This window comes from Alternaria incomplexa (genome assembly GCF_024043165.1).
Source record: "Alternaria incomplexa strain BMP 0042 chromosome Unknown scaffold_12, whole genome shotgun sequence".
In the NCBI taxonomy this organism is placed as follows: Eukaryota; Fungi; Ascomycota; class Dothideomycetes; order Pleosporales; family Pleosporaceae; genus Alternaria; species Alternaria incomplexa.
Genome location: NW_026249861.1, coordinates 767,763 through 786,612, shown reverse-complemented (window position 1 = coordinate 786,612; position 18,850 = coordinate 767,763). Strand labels below are relative to the sequence as shown.

The following is an 18,850-nucleotide window of genomic DNA, read 5'->3' as shown; positions in this document are numbered from 1 at the left end:
ACGTGTACGCACGCGGGCTTTTACTGTTCAGCAGGGAGTTGGTATCGTATCTGCTAAGCTATCGAATTCTCAAAACGCTTAGAGGTACACCAAGAGTACCGCCGCCAAGTCCAAAGGCCCGCGCGTAAGTGCAGGCAGGATTATGTTGCTTAATATGGTATCTCATCAAACAACATCATTGATAAGCTAAGTCTGCGTTGGATGCTGCTCCAAAGATCTACAGTAGGTACCTCATGACTCAACGAGTGGTTGGTACCATCGAAACGCATTGTCAGGGTCATATCTCTGCTTGAGAAGCCGTAGCTTCTCCAATCTCCAGGACTCGTAGCCGTACAGTGCTTCGGGCGGGTCCTTCAAGGTCGCCGTACCATTACCATAGCTCACATACTGTTGCAAACGGCCGTATCCAGACGTCTCGACGAAGCGTTGCTTCCAGTAGTTGAGATGGTCCTCGAAAACCTTGCGGTCTTCCAGTCGCTTTGGTGTCGCATTCAGCATACTACATCCCATACGTTAGAACTTGCTTCGTATAGGAACCAATGTGATACACTCACAGAAAATGATTCGAACCACCGCGCCACGGAAAGGCTGTCGCATCGTCGGGGATCTCGCGAACACGCTGATCAGGTAGGCATTCAAACATGGCACTGAACCAGCCGCGGTCCTCCCACTCCTCACTCATAGCTTTGACACTCTCAAAGAACTCGCGTGTCGTCTTGAGGTCGAACTTGTCGACGCAGGCGGCGCCCATCATCTTATAGGGGCCTCGGAGCCAGACTTCGGGATTACAAAAGAGCTTGTTTATCTCTTTGTAGGTGGTGAACGGTAGCTCTGGCCATGACACGGACTTCCGCCCGGTGATCAAGACTGGGTCCAGGGACTCGAAGCGCTGCACATAGGGGTCTGCACCCACAGCTGGACCAGACCAGACTAGATTGACGAGAATGATGTGCTGGGCCTTGTTAGCAGCGTGGATGCCTTACTCGTTAAGCGCCCTACCTTGCGACCGCTGCTCTGGCGCAACCATAGGACGAAGATTGCCAAGTCCGCGGGCATAGTCTCGTAGACGCTATTCAGCGTCTCAAATACCGCATCGCACTGATCCAATGTATACTCCAGATCCCAAGTATGGTGTATACCTCCGTGCGGCTGCGGATAGACTTGGAACGTGACCTCGACTGCGATACCAAAGTTATGGCCTGCGCCACGAATGGCCCAAAACAGATCCGGATGCGAGTCCTTGGATGCAACTACCACACTTCCGTCGGCGAGTACGAGCTTACACGAGATCATGTTGTCGTTTAGAAAGCCATATTTGCCTTGCAAACGACCAAGGCCTGCACCAAAGGCTACACCAATGACACCAGTCGTAGGACACGATCCCACATCTTTCAGCTTTGTAAGTACTTTGGCTGGCACTAGAGGCTTTGTTACACTTACTGACTTCCATACCCAAATCATGCACGAAGCGCACGAACTCATCAGTGATCGCTCCACCACCGGCGGTAACATGCCGCTTCTCAGCATCCCATCGCATGTAGTTGAGTGGGCGCATGTTGATGCATATACCGTTCTTAAACTGTCTCATTGTGGTAGTGACTGCATGGTGGCCACCACGGGGTGTGAATGGAATACCCTTCTCCCGCGCATACTTAACAACTTCGACCACGTCGTTCTCACAACCTGGATCGACGACAGCGAGGTATGTTGGGCGCTCGTACTGAGTAAAGCGAAGGTTGCCTTTGTCGAAGCCTGTCTTGTCCTCGTCGAACGGCAGATGGATGCGCGCTTCGCTGGAAAGCTTCTGTTGAAGCTCGGCACGGATTGTCTTTGCCAATGAGGCAAGCGCGTCGTCGGAGCCATGTTGGTTATCCATGTTTTTTGGTAACACAGAGGTTACCGCGTTGACTGACGATACCAAAGAGACACGTCAAGACCGAAAAGAGATGGTGTTTCGTACCTCGAGTCGCTCAGCTACCCGCAGACCACCAGTTCGTCATCACAGCCCATCTCTTGGACACATTGACAGGCCAGTAACCCAACGATACCGCGTGCTGGAGGCTACGCAAGAGGAACTGGCATTCTTCCAGATCAACAGGGGTATAGAAATGCTCCACCTTACACTGTATCGCCGTGTAGTAATCACGAGTCATTTTTCTCCGTACCCGTGGTCAAGCTTCCACCATTCACCCCAAACACGTGGCCCAGCTGCACATAATCGTTTGCGCACCGTTGGCAAACCCATGTATCCCGCCAGTATCCACAATTGCATGCGTACAGCCGACTATCTGCAAGCCATTTCGGAGAGAGGATCGGCCCGACAACCAAGGGCCGAATGAAAGTCCGGGTCACCTGAGCTCACCTTCGTATCTTCACCGCGGAAAACTTCAGTCTCTTTAAACACCAACTGTAGCAGAGCGTGCGTAATGGAGGGGATGCAATTGGTTACTTCTGGTCTGCATCATCGGTCGGCGAGTGCGACGTTTGGCGATAGTAAGGGAACTGGAGGTTCTTGCCAGATGCCGCATGGATCAAACATGTCGGGTTAGATGCCTCCGGCAGTTTGAGCGTTCGACGGGTTGATGAGCTGGAGAAGACTGAGATGCCCATCCCCCGCCTTTCGAAGCGTTGGTTTTGAGTTTCGTCACAGTCTGGCAACTTCACAACATCATGGCGGCTGCTTTCATACCAGATAGCCTATGGCAACAATTTCGCCAAATGCCATCGCTGACATTGCGAAATATCACCGCCGGTATCTTCGTGCTTGTAAGTCTACGTAAATTCTAATTTGGCTTCTGTATGAGCTCACAAAGATTACCAGATCCTGCTCCACGTCTTCTTCAAGGTCGTATACAGCCTCTACCTCAGTCCTCTAGCTGGTTACCCGGGCCCGAAGCTCTGGGCCATCTCTCGTCTACCATGGAATCGCGCAAACATGAAGGGTCGAATCAGCTGGAAGATTCGCGAGCTTCACGACAAGTACGGTCCTGTTGTGCGCATCGCTCCTGACGAGCTCTCTTACACGACTACGGGAGCGTGGAAGAAGATATACGGACAGCGAAACCCTGAGTTCGTGAAGGCTCTTGACGGTAGAGGCATCGCGCCTGCGAGTATAGGTGGCCAACGTAGCTTGATGACTGAGCATCAAGATCGACACTTGAGGTTGAGAAGAGCTATCGATCCGGCTTTTAGTCAAAGAGCGCTGTGAGTGTTATCATCGAAATGCAGGCATGGTATGACAATACTGATCTAATGCCAGGCGCGAACAAGAGAGCTACTTTCAAGACCACTCGGATAACCTCGTCCAAAAGCTGAAGGAACGAAGCAAAGACGGACCCGTCGACATGACTACATGGTTCAACCTCGTCGCATTCGATATCGTATCCGACCTGGCTTTCGGCGAACCATCAGGCTGCGTCAACAACCCCGAGCAACCATGGATCCAAGCTATCCTCGCCCGCGCAAAAGCTATCGTCTGGTTCCAGCTTGCCGTGCAGTACGGCTTCATGGGTCTGCTCAACTGGATGACGCCTAAATACGTCACCGAGTCAAGGAAGAAGCACATCGCGATGACAGAAGCCAAGTTGAAAGCGCGTGTCGAAGCCAAGAACCCTGGGAAGGATTTCATGTAAGCTCGATCGACTCATTACCCAGTCGAAACACTACTGACTCAGTGACTGATCAGGTCGTACATCCTCGAGAACGACGAGAAGCTCAACCACCTTGAACTGGTCATGCTCTCCTCCAACTTCATCGTAGCTGGCAGTGGCACATCGGCAGGCGGCATGTCCGGCTTGACATACCTTCTCCTGCGTAACCCAGATAAACTCGAGAAGCTCAAGCAAGAGATACGCAGCCTATTCAAGAACCGCGCAGACATGACCCTCCAAGCAGTGACCAGCTGCAAGTACCTGCGCGCTTGCCTCAACGAAGGCATGCGTCTCTACCCACCAACTCCGGGCTCACTACCACGCTTCGTCCCTGGTAAGGGCGAAATGATCGAGGGCAAATGGGTTCCTGGTGGTTATGCCGTTGCTGTCAATCAGCTGGCAGCCGGACACTCTGAGCGCAACTTTAAGAAGGCTCGTGAGTTCCATCCGGAACGCTGGCTCGATGACGCACCTGAGGAGTTCAGGAATGATGACCGTTCTGCTGTTCAGCCATTTTCGTATGGTCAGAGGGCTTGTATCGGACGGTCTATGGCTTATGCCGAGATGTCGCTTACGATGGCGAAATTGGTACGATTCTTTGACTGGGAACTGAATGATCCTGGTAACGACTGGTGGAACAAGCAGGGTACTTACTTGGTGTGGGAGAAGCTGCCTTTGATGGTCCAGCTGACGCCCGTGTCTGATCTGGACGGATAGCGGCAGCCGAAGATGAAGCCACGGAGGTGTTTCCGGTGTATCTGCCTTGCGTGTAGTGATGTAGATAGCGAGGTATCGAAAATATAACCGCAAACGCAATGACTCGCTCCCGGCCATACCCACAAGCAACGCCAAGCGGGCGACTTCTAGATCAGAACCCAGAAAACTGACTGGATACTCATCCCCTGCTTAGTGCTATGCACGTGGGTCAAGATTGGTGCGTCAGGATGAATAGCTCGGTAGCATACTTAAACTGAGAGTGGCGCACTACTAGATCCACACAGCTTCGAATACAGGAGTGCCTACACCAAAGATGCAAACACACCTCCTCATCATAGGAGCTAGCTTGCTTCTCTTTATTCATCTAACCAACACGCTCATCATCAAACCCCTCCGCAACTACCTCAAAAGCCGTCAACTAGGATGTGGTCCCGTCCCCGTCGAGCCCTACCACCTCCCCTTCGGAATCGACACCATCCGCCGCAGTCTCCTCGCCGACCGCGAGCAACGCACTCCCGATTTCGTCTTCTCGCGCTTCATGGCCATGAACCGGTACACATGGGCTATATCACTACTTGGCACAACCAATCTGATCACGGCCGAGCCACGCAACATCCAAGCCCTACTCGCCACGCAATTCGACGACTTCATCATGGGTACAGCTCGACGCACGAATTTGAAACGGGCGCTGGGGCGCAGCATTTTTGCTGTTGATGGGGTGGCTTGGCATAGGGCGAGGGAGACTATGCGGCCGCTTTTTAGTAGGGAGAACGTGAGTCGGCTGGAGGTGTTGGAGGGGCATGTGGGGAGTTTGTTACGAGTTATCGAGGGGAAAGAGGGGGGATTGAGGGTTGATGAGGAGGGGAGGGCGTGGTCGGCGCCGGTCAGTTTGGCGGCCTTGTTACCGAAGCTGACGATGGATTCGGCGACAGAGTTCTTCTTGGGGATGAGTACGGGGTCGCTCGATAAGTTGCTTGAGGAGCAGCGACAGGAGAAGGAAGGCGACGAGAATCATGGAGAAGAAAGCTTCGACCACGCATTCGAGCGTATGCTCTCCATCCTCGGAACCAGAATGCGTCTTCGCAGCTTCTACTGGCTCTACGGCAACACCGAACTAAATAAATGCATCAACACTCTCCACGCCTTCGTCGACCGCGCAATCGACGCCGCAGACCAAGCGAGAAAACAAGGTTCTTCATCCCTCCGCTACGACTTCCTCGAAACACTGCGATCGCGCTGTTCCGACCGCGCTGAAGTCCGCGAGCAAGTTCTCGGTCTGCTAGCCGCAGGTCGAGATACGACAGCATCACTCACATCATGGGTTTTCTACTGCTTAGTAAGAAACCCACGCGTATACAAAAAGCTACGTGAAATCATTCTCGCGGAATTTGGATCTTACACGAGTACTACGCCTGGACAGAGTATCACGTTTGAGAAACTCAAGAGCTGCACGTATCTACAACATGTTCTGAACGAAACACTACGATTACATTCAGTAGTCCCGTTCAACTCCCGTTGCGCCATCCGCGACACTGCCCTGCCCACCGGCGGCGGTCCCTCCGGCACACTCCCCATCTTCGTGCCCGCGGGCACAGAAGTAAACTTCAGCACGCACGTCCTGCACCACCGAAAAGATCTCTGGGGCGAAGACGCCGATGAATTCATACCTGAACGCTGGGAGAAGAGGAGACCGGGGTCAACTTGGCAGTATGTGCCGTTTAATGGTGGACCGCGCATTTGCATCGGGCAGCAGTTTGCGCTTACGGAGGCGGGTTTCGTGATTGTGAGGTTGGTGCAGAGGTTTGATGTTATTGAGGGGTTGGATGTGGATTTAGAGAGGGACTGGCATAATTTTACGGTTGTTTGTAGCCCGGGGAGTCCGGTGAAGAGGGAGGAGGCGGTGTTGTGTAGGTTGAGGGTTGCTGTTGAGTAGGTGACGATAGTCTTCAAAGATTTGTACTGTGGCGTCGTTCTCACTACTTAACTCAGATATGGCTCAATTTGTCGATGGTGGTAGGAGCGTGAGTCCAGTCACGTGCCGACTTCTCTCAACTTCGAACCCAATGCTCATGACAGAATGTACGCTGAGCGCTCACTCTTTCCTCTTCCATCACCACCGACCTCGTAACGATGCCATGCAAGTCCCGAGTCAGTACAACGACCAACGGCGACTAGGCCTCACTAACGAGGCCGGACCGAATGCGGGATCGAAGTACTAGTATCGCCGAGAGCAGGAGCCGCGTGGGGTTACAGTATCGAGGACTACGAGTGGAGTCGCATTCAGGATCAGACGCTCGCGGTAAGTCGATCAGCCACGTGGAGATACATTTTCTTCCATTGGCTCATTGACTGCTGCATCTGCGACGATGGCAACGATGCCAGAACTGTCCTACGTACGAAGGAGAATCAGCAATCGAAGTTGAAGTGATTGGTCCGCTTTACTTACGAGAAAGAAGATATGTGTCGATGCCACTACCTTGAACCTGTGGCCATGAAGCTCGTCCTGTGAGTACTAGACAGAAGGACCAGAACGAGCGAACACCAAGCTCAACGCCGAGATGTTGTTCACTATAGCCCTTCTCATCTTCCTCAGTGTACGCCAACACCTTCAACACCATAAGGAACCTCCAACATCCTAACCGCGCACAGCCTGTACTTTACTTCCTCCTCCGCTCCCTCTACTACCTCACCCTCCACCCCCTTTCACGCTTTCCAGGCCCAAAACTCTGGGCCATCTCCCGCCTCCCCTGGCACTATGTTAACCTCCGCGGCGACCTCGCATGGCGCATCCGCGACATGCACATCTACTACAACAGCCCCGTGATACGCATCGCACCCGACGAGCTGTCCTACACCAGCAGCACAGCCTTGAAGAAGATCGACGGCTCGCCCCCACCACGCGAGTTCCTGAAGTGTCTGGATGGCCGTGGTATCGCTCCTGCGGTCGTGAACGGACGTCGTAGTATCGTTACTGAGACGCCTGAGCGACATGCTGTGCTCCGGCGTGCGCTTCAGCCAGCGTTCAGTGAGCGCGCATTGCGGGATCAAGAAGATTTCTTTCGGGATCACACTGATCGGCTTGTTTTCCAGTTACGGAAACCACAGTATCATGCTGTAGAGCAGAATATCCTCCGTTGGTTCAGCCTGTTGAGTTTCGACATCATGAGCGACCTGGCCTTTGGACAACCAGCCGGCTGTCTCGACCGCGCCGACGAGCCCTGGCTTGACGTTATTGGTTCGCGCGTCAAAAGCATTGTTTGGTATCAACTCGCTACGTACTACCATATCGAGTGGATACTCAAATGGACGGCACCCAAAGCGGCTATGGAGGCGCGGAAGCGGCATCAAACACTCACCCTCCAAAAGGTACAGCGACGGATTGATGAGGAGCGCGCTGGCACCCGAAAAGGGAAGAGACGGGATTTCATGAGCTACATCCTTGGTAACGAGAGTGAGAATTTGAGTAACATGGATCTTTTTGGTATGGCGAGCGCGTTGATTGTGGCGGGCAGTAACACGACTACGTATACGATGAGCGCATTTGTCTTCTTCGTTTGTGGGCATTCGGACGCTTATAAGAAGGTCATTGCCGAGGTGCGGGGTAGGTTTGCGAGCGAAGAGGAGATTACCATGGTTGCTGCTGGTGAGCTGGTTTACTTGAAGGCCTGCATCGAGGAGTCGATGCGTATATCGCCGCCTACGCCATCAGCTTTGCCGCGCTGGGTTCCAGAGGGTGGAGAGGAGATAGATGGAAAATGGGTACCGGGAGGTGTAAGTATTTGTTCGCGTCTCGGCCGTGGCGATTTTGTACTGACTAGTCGACCAACAGACAGCTGTAGGCGTGCACAATCTCGCAGCCTGTCACGCTCCATGGAACTGGCACCGGCCTCTTGACTTTATCCCAGAGAGGTGGCTGCAGACGAAAGATGGGGAGTTTGCTCGTGATAACCGAGGTGCATCTCGTCCTTTCTCCTATGGTAGACATGATTGCATTGGACAAACGTAAGATCTCTCTTTCCCTTCTCGGTATCGGTGGAACGATCGCTGACTTCATGGTTTTCCAGTATGGCTATGAATGAGATGAAACTGGCTTTGGCTAAGCTCTTCTGGAACTTTGACATCTCGCTCAGCCCAAACAGTGAGAAGTGGTGGATCACACAAAAGTCGTATTTGGTCTGGGAGAAGAAGCCGCTCATGGTCTCCATCAGGCCGGGGCGGTAGTCAGAACTTGATTGAGCATCTGCTGTATCAGCACGTAAATCTACAAGGCTATGCATACCGGCAGCGTCAGAACAGTGTACAGAACGCTTGCGTAGGCCTCATGACGATCAAGTACGCCCTATACGGTGAATACGGTGAATACGGGTGATGATGTGTGTGCGTGTATCAGACCTGGACATCGTTGATTTACCTCATGTGATTCGACAGCAGAAAGCCTGTCTTTCCGATAACATTTTTACCAAGCCAGGATGTTGGTTGCGCGTGTTCCGTTGTACTCTTGGAGTGTAGACCAATTATGCGCGATGCGTTTGCAGTGGCACTTTACTCGGCCCATTACACTTCGGCCCGAGCGTGTTGAAACTAGGATGGGGTCTACCGGTAGATCGTATTGATAGCAGTGGGCGCTCTTCGGCGCTCACATTCGAGTTAGACAGCGGCAAGTAAGATGGCCACTCCTTTGACCACGTGGTAGGCGGTCCAATAAATGAGTATGGAATGTTTACCACGGTCCACGGTGAGCAGCAACTTGGGGTAGTCACCTCTCTGCCGAGCTTACAATGGTCGAGAAATATCACCTTCTGTCGTACTCCCGACCATCTTCTCTCGTCAGCCATTCTGCGTGACTGAAACCAGCTTTGGTCTGAGCCATGGCGACACCAACTTCCATTGCCGAACGCCCAAAGCGAGAGCTAAAGGTACTTTCATTGGGAATGACACGTACTGGTGAGTTCCTCCAACGTTTGCTTTTGCTATTGTTACAACCGTTGGGAGAAGCTGACTGAAGCGAGGGTAGGGTCGGCCTCTATCACTCAAGCTCTCGAGATCCTCGGATATCAAGGCGTTCACCATGGCATTAAAGCCATCAGCTCCCCAATCGAATGGGAACTCTTTAGCAAGGCATGCGATTCCTTCTACCCCTCGCTCCCGACCTACACGGGCGCACCCTTCACACGCGCCGACTGGGATGTGATCTTTGGTCCTTATGAGGCCGTTACCGATATGAGCTCTTTCTTCGCCACGCAGCTCATCGAGGCTTATCCCGAGGCGAAGATCATCCTGGTAGAGCGGGATATCGACGAATGGTACGATAGTATGGAAGCAGCCATCTTCAGCACGACATGGGGCCTTCGCGCTGATCTCGTGATCAACGTATTGGGTCCTCTCTATGGACTCAAGGGCGGCAGCACGATTCGTAAGATCATGTTGGGCTTCTATGGCGTGAGCAATGTGCAAGAGATGCGAGGAGTTGCCAAGGATCGGTATAGGTTGCACTATGCAGAAGTTCGGGCTGCGGTCCCTGCCGAACGCTTGCTCGAATTTCGCTTGGAGGATGGCTGGAAGCCGCTGTGTGAGTTTCTGGAGAAAGATATGCCAGACGAGCCATTTCCTGTGAAGAACAAAAGAGAGGAGCATGTGAAGAGGGTGAGACAAAGGCAGGACATGTTTTTCAAACACTTTGCAAAGAATTTTGCCAAGAAAGCGATACCTTGCGCGCTGGGTGTTGGCATCCTAGGCTTGGTGTTGTTGAGAAGCAGGTCTGGTGCGCGATGGGACGCGATGTTGAGCGCCCTCAAGAAGACGTTCAAAGAGGCATGGTGATGGGTTTCGCTGGTCGTGGCGGCGGCTGATCGGCAGAGTGGGACAGCGGAATGATCGCGAAGATTCTCTTTGGCACACCTCAAGCTATCCGCAATGAAGCATCAGGCACCGCATAGTACGACTTTCTTCGCTTCTCTCCAGCCAGAGAAGCCAGTTGTTCCTACGGGGTGAATTCTTTCGCATTTGCAAGCAAAACTGACGTGTCGTGAATGGCGGGCAGAATGCTTCGATCCAGGCAACTGTCAGAAGACCTGGCGCATTGTGTTCTCACCCTGTGGCAACAAGATTGAGGAAACGTTGCATGTAGACTACGGAGTCATCGAGGTGAATGATGCTGGCGGTGCGGTGGAGCCGGTGTCTCGTGTAGATCTGTCTGCCTAGCGACTGGAAGACTACCGAAAGGACACCTGGAACTTGGGACAGACAACGAGGGCCGTGTCCGGGATTACCGACGCAGCGACTCAGACTGGCTGGGATTTCGCGCATGGTGGAAACGGCGATTTTGCAACCCAGATGAGTTCATTCGCGACTTGGACGTTGAGATGGTAGAGCACCGAGGTTTGTAGGTGTTCGCGTTCGCTTAGTTGGAGGGGTAAATTGGACTAGAGGCACGATAGCGATAACGACGGAGCTGCGACTTCCTCACCACCGCCTACACAAGAAGCTACTGTGGCCTATAGGTTTGCGTAGCGCGGAGTCACACATGCTACACGGGAGCCGTGAAAGCCCAGTGCTAGCGAATTACACGTGTCCTGTAGCCAGCTGCGTCAAACGCAGGTGAAATTGAGGCTGATGCGGGCGGTTGGGGCAAAGTGAACGGGCCATGGGCGAGCTGCGCGCTAGACCGTTTGCGGAGCAAGATCCTCGAGATCGCAAGGTGTTCTTTCGAAATACTTCCACGACGTGTCCATATAACAGTAGCCGCCCACCGCTACTTGCCCTTCCTCCTCCACTCACCTTGCAACTGCAACCACCGCAACTCGCCTTTTGTTTCTTTCTCAGCGATACCCGGAGAGCCCCGTCTACTCCACACATTGCGAGCTCCCAGAGAGTTACGCCCGCACTTGCACCTGGCATCTAGGCCATACCCCCAGTCTTGACGACTACACACACATCACAATGGCACGAAGCTCGCGGGGCGCCAACCAGCGCTCAACATGGTCCATTGCCTTCTACCTCCTCCTCGTCCTTGTCGGCGGTCTGATGCTGGCTAAGACAGCACACGCCCAGGACCAGGAGCCCATCAAGGAGGACGCCAATGGTGTCTCCGGCCCCGTCATCGGTATCGATCTTGGAACCACCTACTCTTGTGTCGGTATCATGAAGAACGGAAAGGTTGAGATCATCACCAACGACCAGGGTGAGTCTGTGTGCTCGACCAACCCACACATCCAAACTGACATGTGTCCTCTCCAGGTAACCGTATCACACCTTCTTGGGTAGCCTTCACCGACGACGAGCGTCTTGTCGGAGACGCCGCCAAGAACCAGTTCGCCTCCAACCCCGAACGCACCATCTTCGATATCGTACGTACACTCCCGCATACCGTTGTTGGAAGGCTGGCATACTGACTGTGGAGTAGAAACGTCTCATCGGTCTCAAGTACAAGGAGAAGTCTGTTCAGAATGACATCAAGCACTTCCCCTTCAAGGTCGTCAACAAGAGCGGTCAACCCAAGGTTTCCGTTGCGGTTCACGGCGAGGAGAAGACCTTCACCCCCGAGGAGGTCTCCGCCATGGTTCTGGGCAAGATGAAGGAGGTGGCCGAGAGCTACCTTGGCGAGCCTGTCAAGAACGCCGTCGTTACCGTTCCCGCCTACTTCAACGACGCTCAGCGTGCCGCCACCAAGGACGCCGGAACTATCGCTGGTCTCAATGTTCTCCGTGTTGTGAACGAGCCCACCGCTGCCGCTCTGGCTTACGGCCTCGACAAGGTAAGATATCAGCATCCTCCGTTGAAGCAACTCAGCTAACGCACCACAGACCGACCAGAAGGAACGCCAGGTTCTCGTCTACGATCTCGGTGGTGGTACTTTCGATGTTTCCATCCTCACTATCGAATCCGGCGTTTTTGAGGTCCTGTCTACCGCTGGTGACACTCATCTCGGTGGTGAAGATTTTGACAACCGTGTCATCAACTACTTCACCAAGAAGTACAACAAGGAGAACGACGTCGACATCACCAAGGACTCCAAGACCATGTCCAAGTTGAAGCGCGAGGTTGAGAAGGCCAAGCGTACTCTCTCTTCCCAGAAGACCACCAAGATCGAGATTGAGTCTTTCTTCAAGGGCAAGGACTTCTCCGAGACCCTCACCCGCGCCAAGTTCGAGGAGCTCAACAACGACCTCTTCAAGAAGACCCTCAAGCCCGTTGAACAGGTTCTCAAGGACGCCAAGATGAAGAAGAGCGAAATCGACGACATTGTTCTCGTTGGAGGTTCCACTCGTATTCCCAAGGTCCAGGCCATGCTTGAGGAGTACTTCGGAAAGAAGGCCCGCAAGGATGTCAACCCCGATGAGGCTGTCGCTTACGGCGCTGCTGTTCAGGGTGGTATTCTCACCGGTGACGCCGCCACCGGCGACGTCGTTCTCATGGATGTCAACCCTCTTACCCTCGGTATTGAGACCACTGGCGGTGTCATGACCACCCTTATCAAGCGTGGTACTATCATCCCCACCAAGAAGAGCCAGATCTTCTCTACCGCCGCCGACAACCAGCCCGTAGTCTTGATCCAGGTATTCGAAGGAGAGCGAGCCATGACAAAGGACAAGTAAGTACCTACCGCGCCATTGCATGTCCACTACAAAGATCAATTTGCTAACCTATGTCTACAGCAACCAACTTGGAAAGTTCGAGCTTACCAACATCCCTCCCGCGCCCCGTGGTGTTCCCCAGATTGAGGTCACTTTCGAGCTTGATGCCAACGGTATCCTCAAGGTCGGCGCTATCGACAAGGGTACTGGTAAGGGTGAATCCATCACCATCACCAACGACAAGGGCCGTCTTAGCAAGGAAGACATTGAGCGCATGGTCGAGGAGGCTGAGAAGTACGCCGAGGAAGATAAGGCCAACCGCGAGCGCATTGAGTCTCGCAACAAGCTCGAGAACTACGCCTACAGCCTCAAGAACCAGGTCAACGACGACGAGGGTCTTGGTGGCAAGATCGAGGAGGAGGACAAGGAGTCTCTCCTCGAGGCCGTCAAGGAGACCCAGGACTGGCTCGAGAGCAACGCCGCCGAGGCCGCCGCTGAGGACTTTGACGAGCAGTTCCAGAAGCTGTCCGACGTCGCCTACCCCATCACCTCCAAGCTCTACGGCGCTGGCGGCCCCGGTGGTGACGATGAGATGCCCGAGGACCACGACGAGTTGTAGATGGTTGACAGTAGAGTCGCCATATATGTTGCATCCTTCATGTCGTATTTTGGTTGCATTGGCACCCATGTGTGTATGAGTAGAAAAGCACTTTTCGCGATGGAGATATATCTTGCTTAGACGCACTCAGATATATGCGCAGTTCACTTTACTAGTCATGGGCGTATTCACATGGAATGAAATCCTTATGAGATCACTTCATCCTTCCAATGATGCTTGGTGTTGTTTGAATTCGTGTCACATGTTGCTGCATACGTAGTGCTGAATGTTGATAAATGACTACTTCCTAAGCCGATGTAGGCTCCTAGGTTGGTTATCGAGGTAATACACCGCTCGCGTCGCCAACTCAGGGAGGCATATTCTGTCTCAGATAGTTTTGTTAAGCGTACCCAGGCCGTCATCCTCAACCGCTTCCCTTGCGTTCCTTGCGACAAGAGCTTTGGTACCAAGGCATTTCTCAACAGACACCTCGACACAGATGGTCACAAGTCTGTGGTTAAAGAAGGGTGTGGAATGCACTGCAAACCCTGCAAATACCAGGCCAAAGACCGCAATGTGCTTCACCGTCATCTGTCCAGCGCGCGCCACAAAACGCGACTTGCTAATCTACCAGCGACGATGACGATGCGTATTTTGTTTGTCTCTCGTGATTCCTGCGAAAGTGATATTTGTGACGAGTTTTAAAGGATTCTTTTGTAGCCTCGTCCTTGTCCCTAGAGGTGGCTAGATGATGCTATATAGCGTAAGAGCATACACCACCCTAGAACATCTCTACTTGTCAAGATCTAACCGTACGTATACTGCAAACTGCAACACAAGATCTAGCCCGTGTCTTCTGTTTGACAGCCGCTTCTGGAAGGCTCCTTCCTCGAGGCTCTCGTATCGCATGTGCCGCTTTACCCAGCTTAGCCTACCAGGAGAAAGTTCCGGCGGTCTGGTGTACCAACGAAACCGAGGTTCTAGAGGAATGTTGAACATTCGATAGTGTCATTGCCATATTCTCGTATCGTTCGTGTACTTGAGTGAGGGGTTTCCCTTCCATGTTTTCTTTTTGCTAACGTGCATCGTGTCTTTGTTGCTCCTTCCTTACTCATAGTCTGCGTGTCGCGTGTGGAAAGAACATGCTCCAGGACTCTGCTGATGATCACGCCCATCAAATTACTCGATACTTGCTCTTCCTTTCTCTTTCGTTGTCACGCGGGGTTCTTTCGTTTGGTGCTGTGGTTGCGCTTTCCCCTTGCGAGCGTTCTTACTTCAACGTCTTTTCCAGCAGAGCGTGGAACGCCAGACATGTCTTTTGTACATCTGCCGGGATTACTGTGAGTGACTCAATCCAAGACAGTGTCGCGAGGTTCGATTCTTTGGTCGGGTGTTTACGTTTTCTTTCTACGCGCGTGTTGCGACTTCCTCCTTTTGACACCATGGCTGCCGCGCTCAAAACACTCTCACCGGGTCGTTCCTACCTTCTGATGAATTTTTCTGGCCATCGCTCTTCGACTTTCGCTCGCCGTCGCTCGCTGGATCCTACACCTCGCCTAGGGGGTGAACACACGCGCTGCGGATAAACCTCCAGGCCTGGCTAACCACCATGCCACCGTCACCAACAATGCGGCACCCAACCAAAGGCACGCACGATACACACCAACAGACAGGTCGTTCGAAAACAGAATCGGGAGACGCGCGCAGTGTCGTCGCAGTCGATCGATCCACCGTCTGGTCGCCTTATCGCTTCGTTAAGCCAGCGCTATATTCTAATAGCCCAACGATGCATCGAAGCTACGAACAGACTACGCGGCCTCTGATCACAGCGGCCTCCAAACCCTGGACCACGCAAGATTTGGATCGTGAAGCGACAATCGCTCCACTTGTGCAGCAATAACGGCTATACATACCTACCCCAGGCAATACGCTCCACGGCCGGAAATTTGCTTGCGAAGTCCTGGTTTCTGGCCCTGGTCTGGGAACGCAACAACCCTGGAGATAGCAGCAAGCGTTATGTCTGAGCGTCAATATTGAAGAACCAGGATAGTCCCGAACGGGAACCATGCCGATCACAGCACGCAATTAGACGTGATGACGCGTGCAATATCGCGAGCTTCACGTTAGATCTCAATCAAGCAAGAAAGGTGATGTAGTTTTTATGGCTTTTGGAATTTGCGAGATACTAACAATAAACATTTACAAAATACACATAGACCGCTAAGAGCCGTGACGAGTAACGCGAATGGACCTGCGACCACTACCCAAAGTGCACGTGGGCATCTTGCCAGGCAACTAAGTCAAGATGACTGCCTAGGCAAGGAGACGTTCAGGTCGACAAGGTACAAAGGGGGAATATGGCGAAGAGTAATACACAAAATGACCCAAAGCGCAATCCAACTCCAAGCATGTTCATGTCGGAAGCGTTTAGGAGATGACAACCTTGACGGTCTCACCGTTCTGGCCCATGGAGCAACCACCACCGGTACCGGCCATGATTGGGTCGTAGCCACCACCACCGCCACCGCTGGAGTTGCAGTTGAAGAGGTCGTAGTCGGAACCCTGCTCGCAGGTGTCCATGCCGTTCTTGCACTTGAAGACACAGGTGTTCATGTCGGAGACGCACTTGGAGCCCTTGGAGCTAATGCTGTCACCGTTCATGTTGATGTTACGCGAGACATCGAAGGCACCCTGAGCACCGAAGGTGACCTCCCACCAGGTGTTGTTGATTTGGAAACCGTCATCCTTGTAGCCGGGGAACACGGGGGCGCAGGCGGAGGGGACACCCTCCTTCCAGGAGAGCTCGAGGGACTTGCCGGCGGGGATCTTGACTGAGATGTCGGGCTGGTTGGCCTTGACGGACATGCCAGAGTAGCCGAGTGCCCTCCAGCAGAACAGGAGCATGTCTTGATCGGAACGGTCGTTGATGAACTCAGCCTTCCACTTGCTGTCACCGCCGACCCAGATACCATCCCACTCCGACTGCTTGTTCACTCCCTTCTTGCAACCGAGCTCCTGTACCCAGTCCTGGACATCGTCGAAGATGGAGCTGACAAGTCCACCAATAGCGTCACCGACGTTGTCCAAAGCGTCGCCGAGGTCACCAAGAGGGTCGTTAGACTCTGCGGAGGTAGCGGCGGGCTTGGCGCTGGTGGTAGTGGGCTCCTGCTTGGTGGAGGAAGGCGTGGGCTCGGCCTGAGTCTTGTAGTCGGCAACCTCAGCAACCTTGGGGGCAGCCGCAGGAGCAGGAGTAGGGGTAGGGGTGGCGAAGACGGAGCTCCAGTCGACATCGCTCAGATCGTATGCGACCTTGCTCCAGTCAACTTCGTTGGCAGCGCTGCGCTTGACCTCACTGCAAAGAGTTAGCATACTGGTTTCGTTGTCGACTCGAAGGCATTACTTACGCTTGACGGCGGGCGTGGAAGCTGGCGTGACGGTTGTGGAGGTTGGCGGCAGCAGCCTGGCCAACGACGATGGTGCTCAGCACCGCGGCGGAAGAGTAACGCATCGTGAAGTTGCGTAAGGGTGATTGAGTGAGGTAAGCGCTGGTTATTGATACTGCGGACAGGTCGTAACGTCGTTCAACGGCGTGTCGTGATGCGCTGGTAGTGGTTGGTCAACGAGTAGTTGAGGTATGAGTAATGAGTGACTGGGTGAGCTAGCTAGCAGGCGCAAGACGGGCGTGAAAGAGTGAACGCGCGAATTTGCCTTTTCAAAAAGAGGGACAATGTGTGGATTATATGTTGGGGTGAAGGAGGAAAAGGGAAACAAGCGGCCAGGCACAAAGGTAAGTGGCCCTTCAGCCGGGCTGCCCCATCTCATCTCCTGGGAGACAGAATTGGTCTAGCGCGCTGCGGACTATCCCCGTTACTAATTTAGTCAGGGCCAATCGCACCGGATGTTGCACCCCTGGATAGCGCGCGATCCTGACTTGGCTGGCGCTTCTCATTGGTGTGCCTGAGCCAGGCACAGTTGGCGCTCCGAGGTTTCAGCCGCTTTTGATCTCTCTTCGTCGCTTCATCGCCTGTCGCAGCCGCGTCCCCCTTGGCCAGACTCGCAAGCGGCAAGGAAGCAAAGAGTTGTTGCTCGACTTTCACAACGACAGTGCGCAATTCCAAGGCGCGGCACTCGACTCAGCACCCGCGGTCGACGACGTGAAGGCCGCGCAATTGCGATCTACACAGTGTGGAACCCAAACAGCTGTGATTGGGGCAGCCGCCCGTGGATACTGACCCTCCAGATTCCAGAACGTTTTCCACACATCGGCGCCGCGTTGCCTGCGTGTTCCTGTCACACTCCGGCACGTGTTCTCACCCAACGAGTCTAGTCTCCGTGGCCCTGACGAGTCCACAACCTTCATCTATCACTGTCACTGCCGTGTGCAGACACAATGTACACTCCATTCAGCCGCGACAGTCTGTGAGCCGGACACGTCTTCCCCCTCGGCTATGCATGCGTAACTCCCAAACTCCGTCAGGGCATGCAGTCCTTCCGCAGGATCGTGACGCAACCGTCCACACGACGACTTTTTGCCTCGCCCATTTCCACATCTGCAGCCCACCTGCACCTAGGCAGGATCCTCTCCATTCACGGATCAGCAAGATGTGCCGATGCAACGTTTGTGGAGCCCCGGTGCCGTCAGCGGGACGATAAGGCTCTTTATCGCAACGTGGTAGCCGGTATATGCATGGTGAAAATCTGGAAGACTACCCACTGCTAGTACGGTGTACAGCGACACCGCCAGCCGTGACCAGAAAAGCCTCACACGACGTGGTGGGTCGCTGTTCGCTGGATCTTCCCTGTGACGCTCCTCCGAGCAGAAACGGACCGGTAAGCGAAAACCAAGTGTACCGTCTGCTCACCGGCCGCTGGACCTTCTCTCATGGCCAGCGAGAGTAGTGACGCGGACATTTCTGTGCTTCCATCATCTGTCTTGGTTCTTTCATGGTTGTGCTGCGTGTCGCCCTCGACATTGTACATCTGGTCGAGCAACCTGCCCTTGCACAGAGCAACAACACAGCCTCTATGCGCCAACTGAGACATTGCGAAACCAAGAGCTACACAGAAACACTACTGCATGCGGACACCTTCTGTTCCTGCCGCCGTTCTCTAGGCGACACACATGCTCTCTAGTTCAGCCAGCCATACGATTACTATTATCTGCCGGACCGACAAGTTCTGCATTTGTCGTTCAAAACTTCCCATTGGCGGACATTACAACACTACCATCATGATTTTCCACACAAACCAATCATACGAAAAGCGCAACGTCCTGCGGAGCCGGCGACGAGAAGCTCATGCAAGACGTTCGC

The 18,850-nt window shown here is 53.6% G+C and overlaps 7 protein-coding genes across 7 annotated transcripts; 5 read left to right on the top strand and 2 right to left on the bottom strand.

Annotated features, from left to right (window-relative positions):
• Positions 1–231: 231 nt before the first annotated feature.
• Positions 232–1,876, bottom strand: ALT4 (FAD-linked oxidoreductase alt4; the record flags this gene model as incomplete). Its single annotated transcript, XM_051437673.1, has 4 exons — positions 232–499; positions 555–952; positions 1,000–1,349; positions 1,441–1,876. The coding sequence occupies 4 exons, from the start codon at positions 1,874–1,876 to the stop codon at positions 232–234; spliced, it is 1,452 nt and encodes a 483-aa protein (XP_051288484.1).
• A 794-nt stretch (positions 1,877–2,670) lies between these two features.
• Positions 2,671–4,367, top strand: ALT3 (Cytochrome P450 monooxygenase alt3; the record flags this gene model as incomplete). The annotated part of the gene is made up of 4 exons (XM_051437672.1): positions 2,671–2,766; positions 2,822–3,204; positions 3,260–3,628; positions 3,686–4,367. 4 exons carry the CDS (start codon positions 2,671–2,673, stop codon positions 4,365–4,367), a joined length of 1,530 nt encoding a protein of 509 aa, XP_051288483.1.
• Positions 4,368–4,680: 313 nt separating this feature from the next.
• Positions 4,681–6,300, top strand: ALT2 (alanine transaminase alt2; the record flags this gene model as incomplete). Its single annotated transcript, XM_051437671.1, has 1 exon — positions 4,681–6,300. The coding sequence occupies one exon, from the start codon at positions 4,681–4,683 to the stop codon at positions 6,298–6,300; it is 1,620 nt and encodes a 539-aa protein (XP_051288482.1).
• A 625-nt stretch (positions 6,301–6,925) lies between these two features.
• ALT1 (alanine transaminase) lies at positions 6,926–8,588 on the top strand (the record flags this gene model as incomplete). The annotated part of the gene is made up of 4 exons (XM_051437670.1): positions 6,926–6,930; positions 6,989–8,138; positions 8,197–8,369; positions 8,432–8,588. The coding sequence occupies 4 exons, from the start codon at positions 6,926–6,928 to the stop codon at positions 8,586–8,588; spliced, it is 1,485 nt and encodes a 494-aa protein (XP_051288481.1).
• Positions 8,589–9,235: 647 nt separating this feature from the next.
• On the top strand, positions 9,236–10,187 carry J4E90_008139 (uncharacterized protein; the record flags this gene model as incomplete). The annotated part of the gene is made up of 2 exons (XM_051437669.1): positions 9,236–9,311; positions 9,382–10,187. 2 exons carry the CDS (start codon positions 9,236–9,238, stop codon positions 10,185–10,187), a joined length of 882 nt encoding a protein of 293 aa, XP_051288480.1.
• A 1,119-nt stretch (positions 10,188–11,306) lies between these two features.
• On the top strand, positions 11,307–13,559 carry GRP78 (78 kDa glucose-regulated protein; the record flags this gene model as incomplete). The annotated part of the gene is made up of 5 exons (XM_051437668.1): positions 11,307–11,547; positions 11,604–11,713; positions 11,770–12,120; positions 12,170–12,957; positions 13,022–13,559. The coding sequence occupies 5 exons, from the start codon at positions 11,307–11,309 to the stop codon at positions 13,557–13,559; spliced, it is 2,028 nt and encodes a 675-aa protein (XP_051288479.1).
• Positions 13,560–15,965: 2,406 nt separating this feature from the next.
• On the bottom strand, positions 15,966–17,046 carry J4E90_008137 (uncharacterized protein; the record flags this gene model as incomplete). Its single annotated transcript, XM_051437667.1, has 2 exons — positions 15,966–16,890; positions 16,943–17,046. 2 exons carry the CDS (start codon positions 17,044–17,046, stop codon positions 15,966–15,968), a joined length of 1,029 nt encoding a protein of 342 aa, XP_051288478.1.
• Between the last annotated feature and the right edge of the window lie 1,804 nt (positions 17,047–18,850).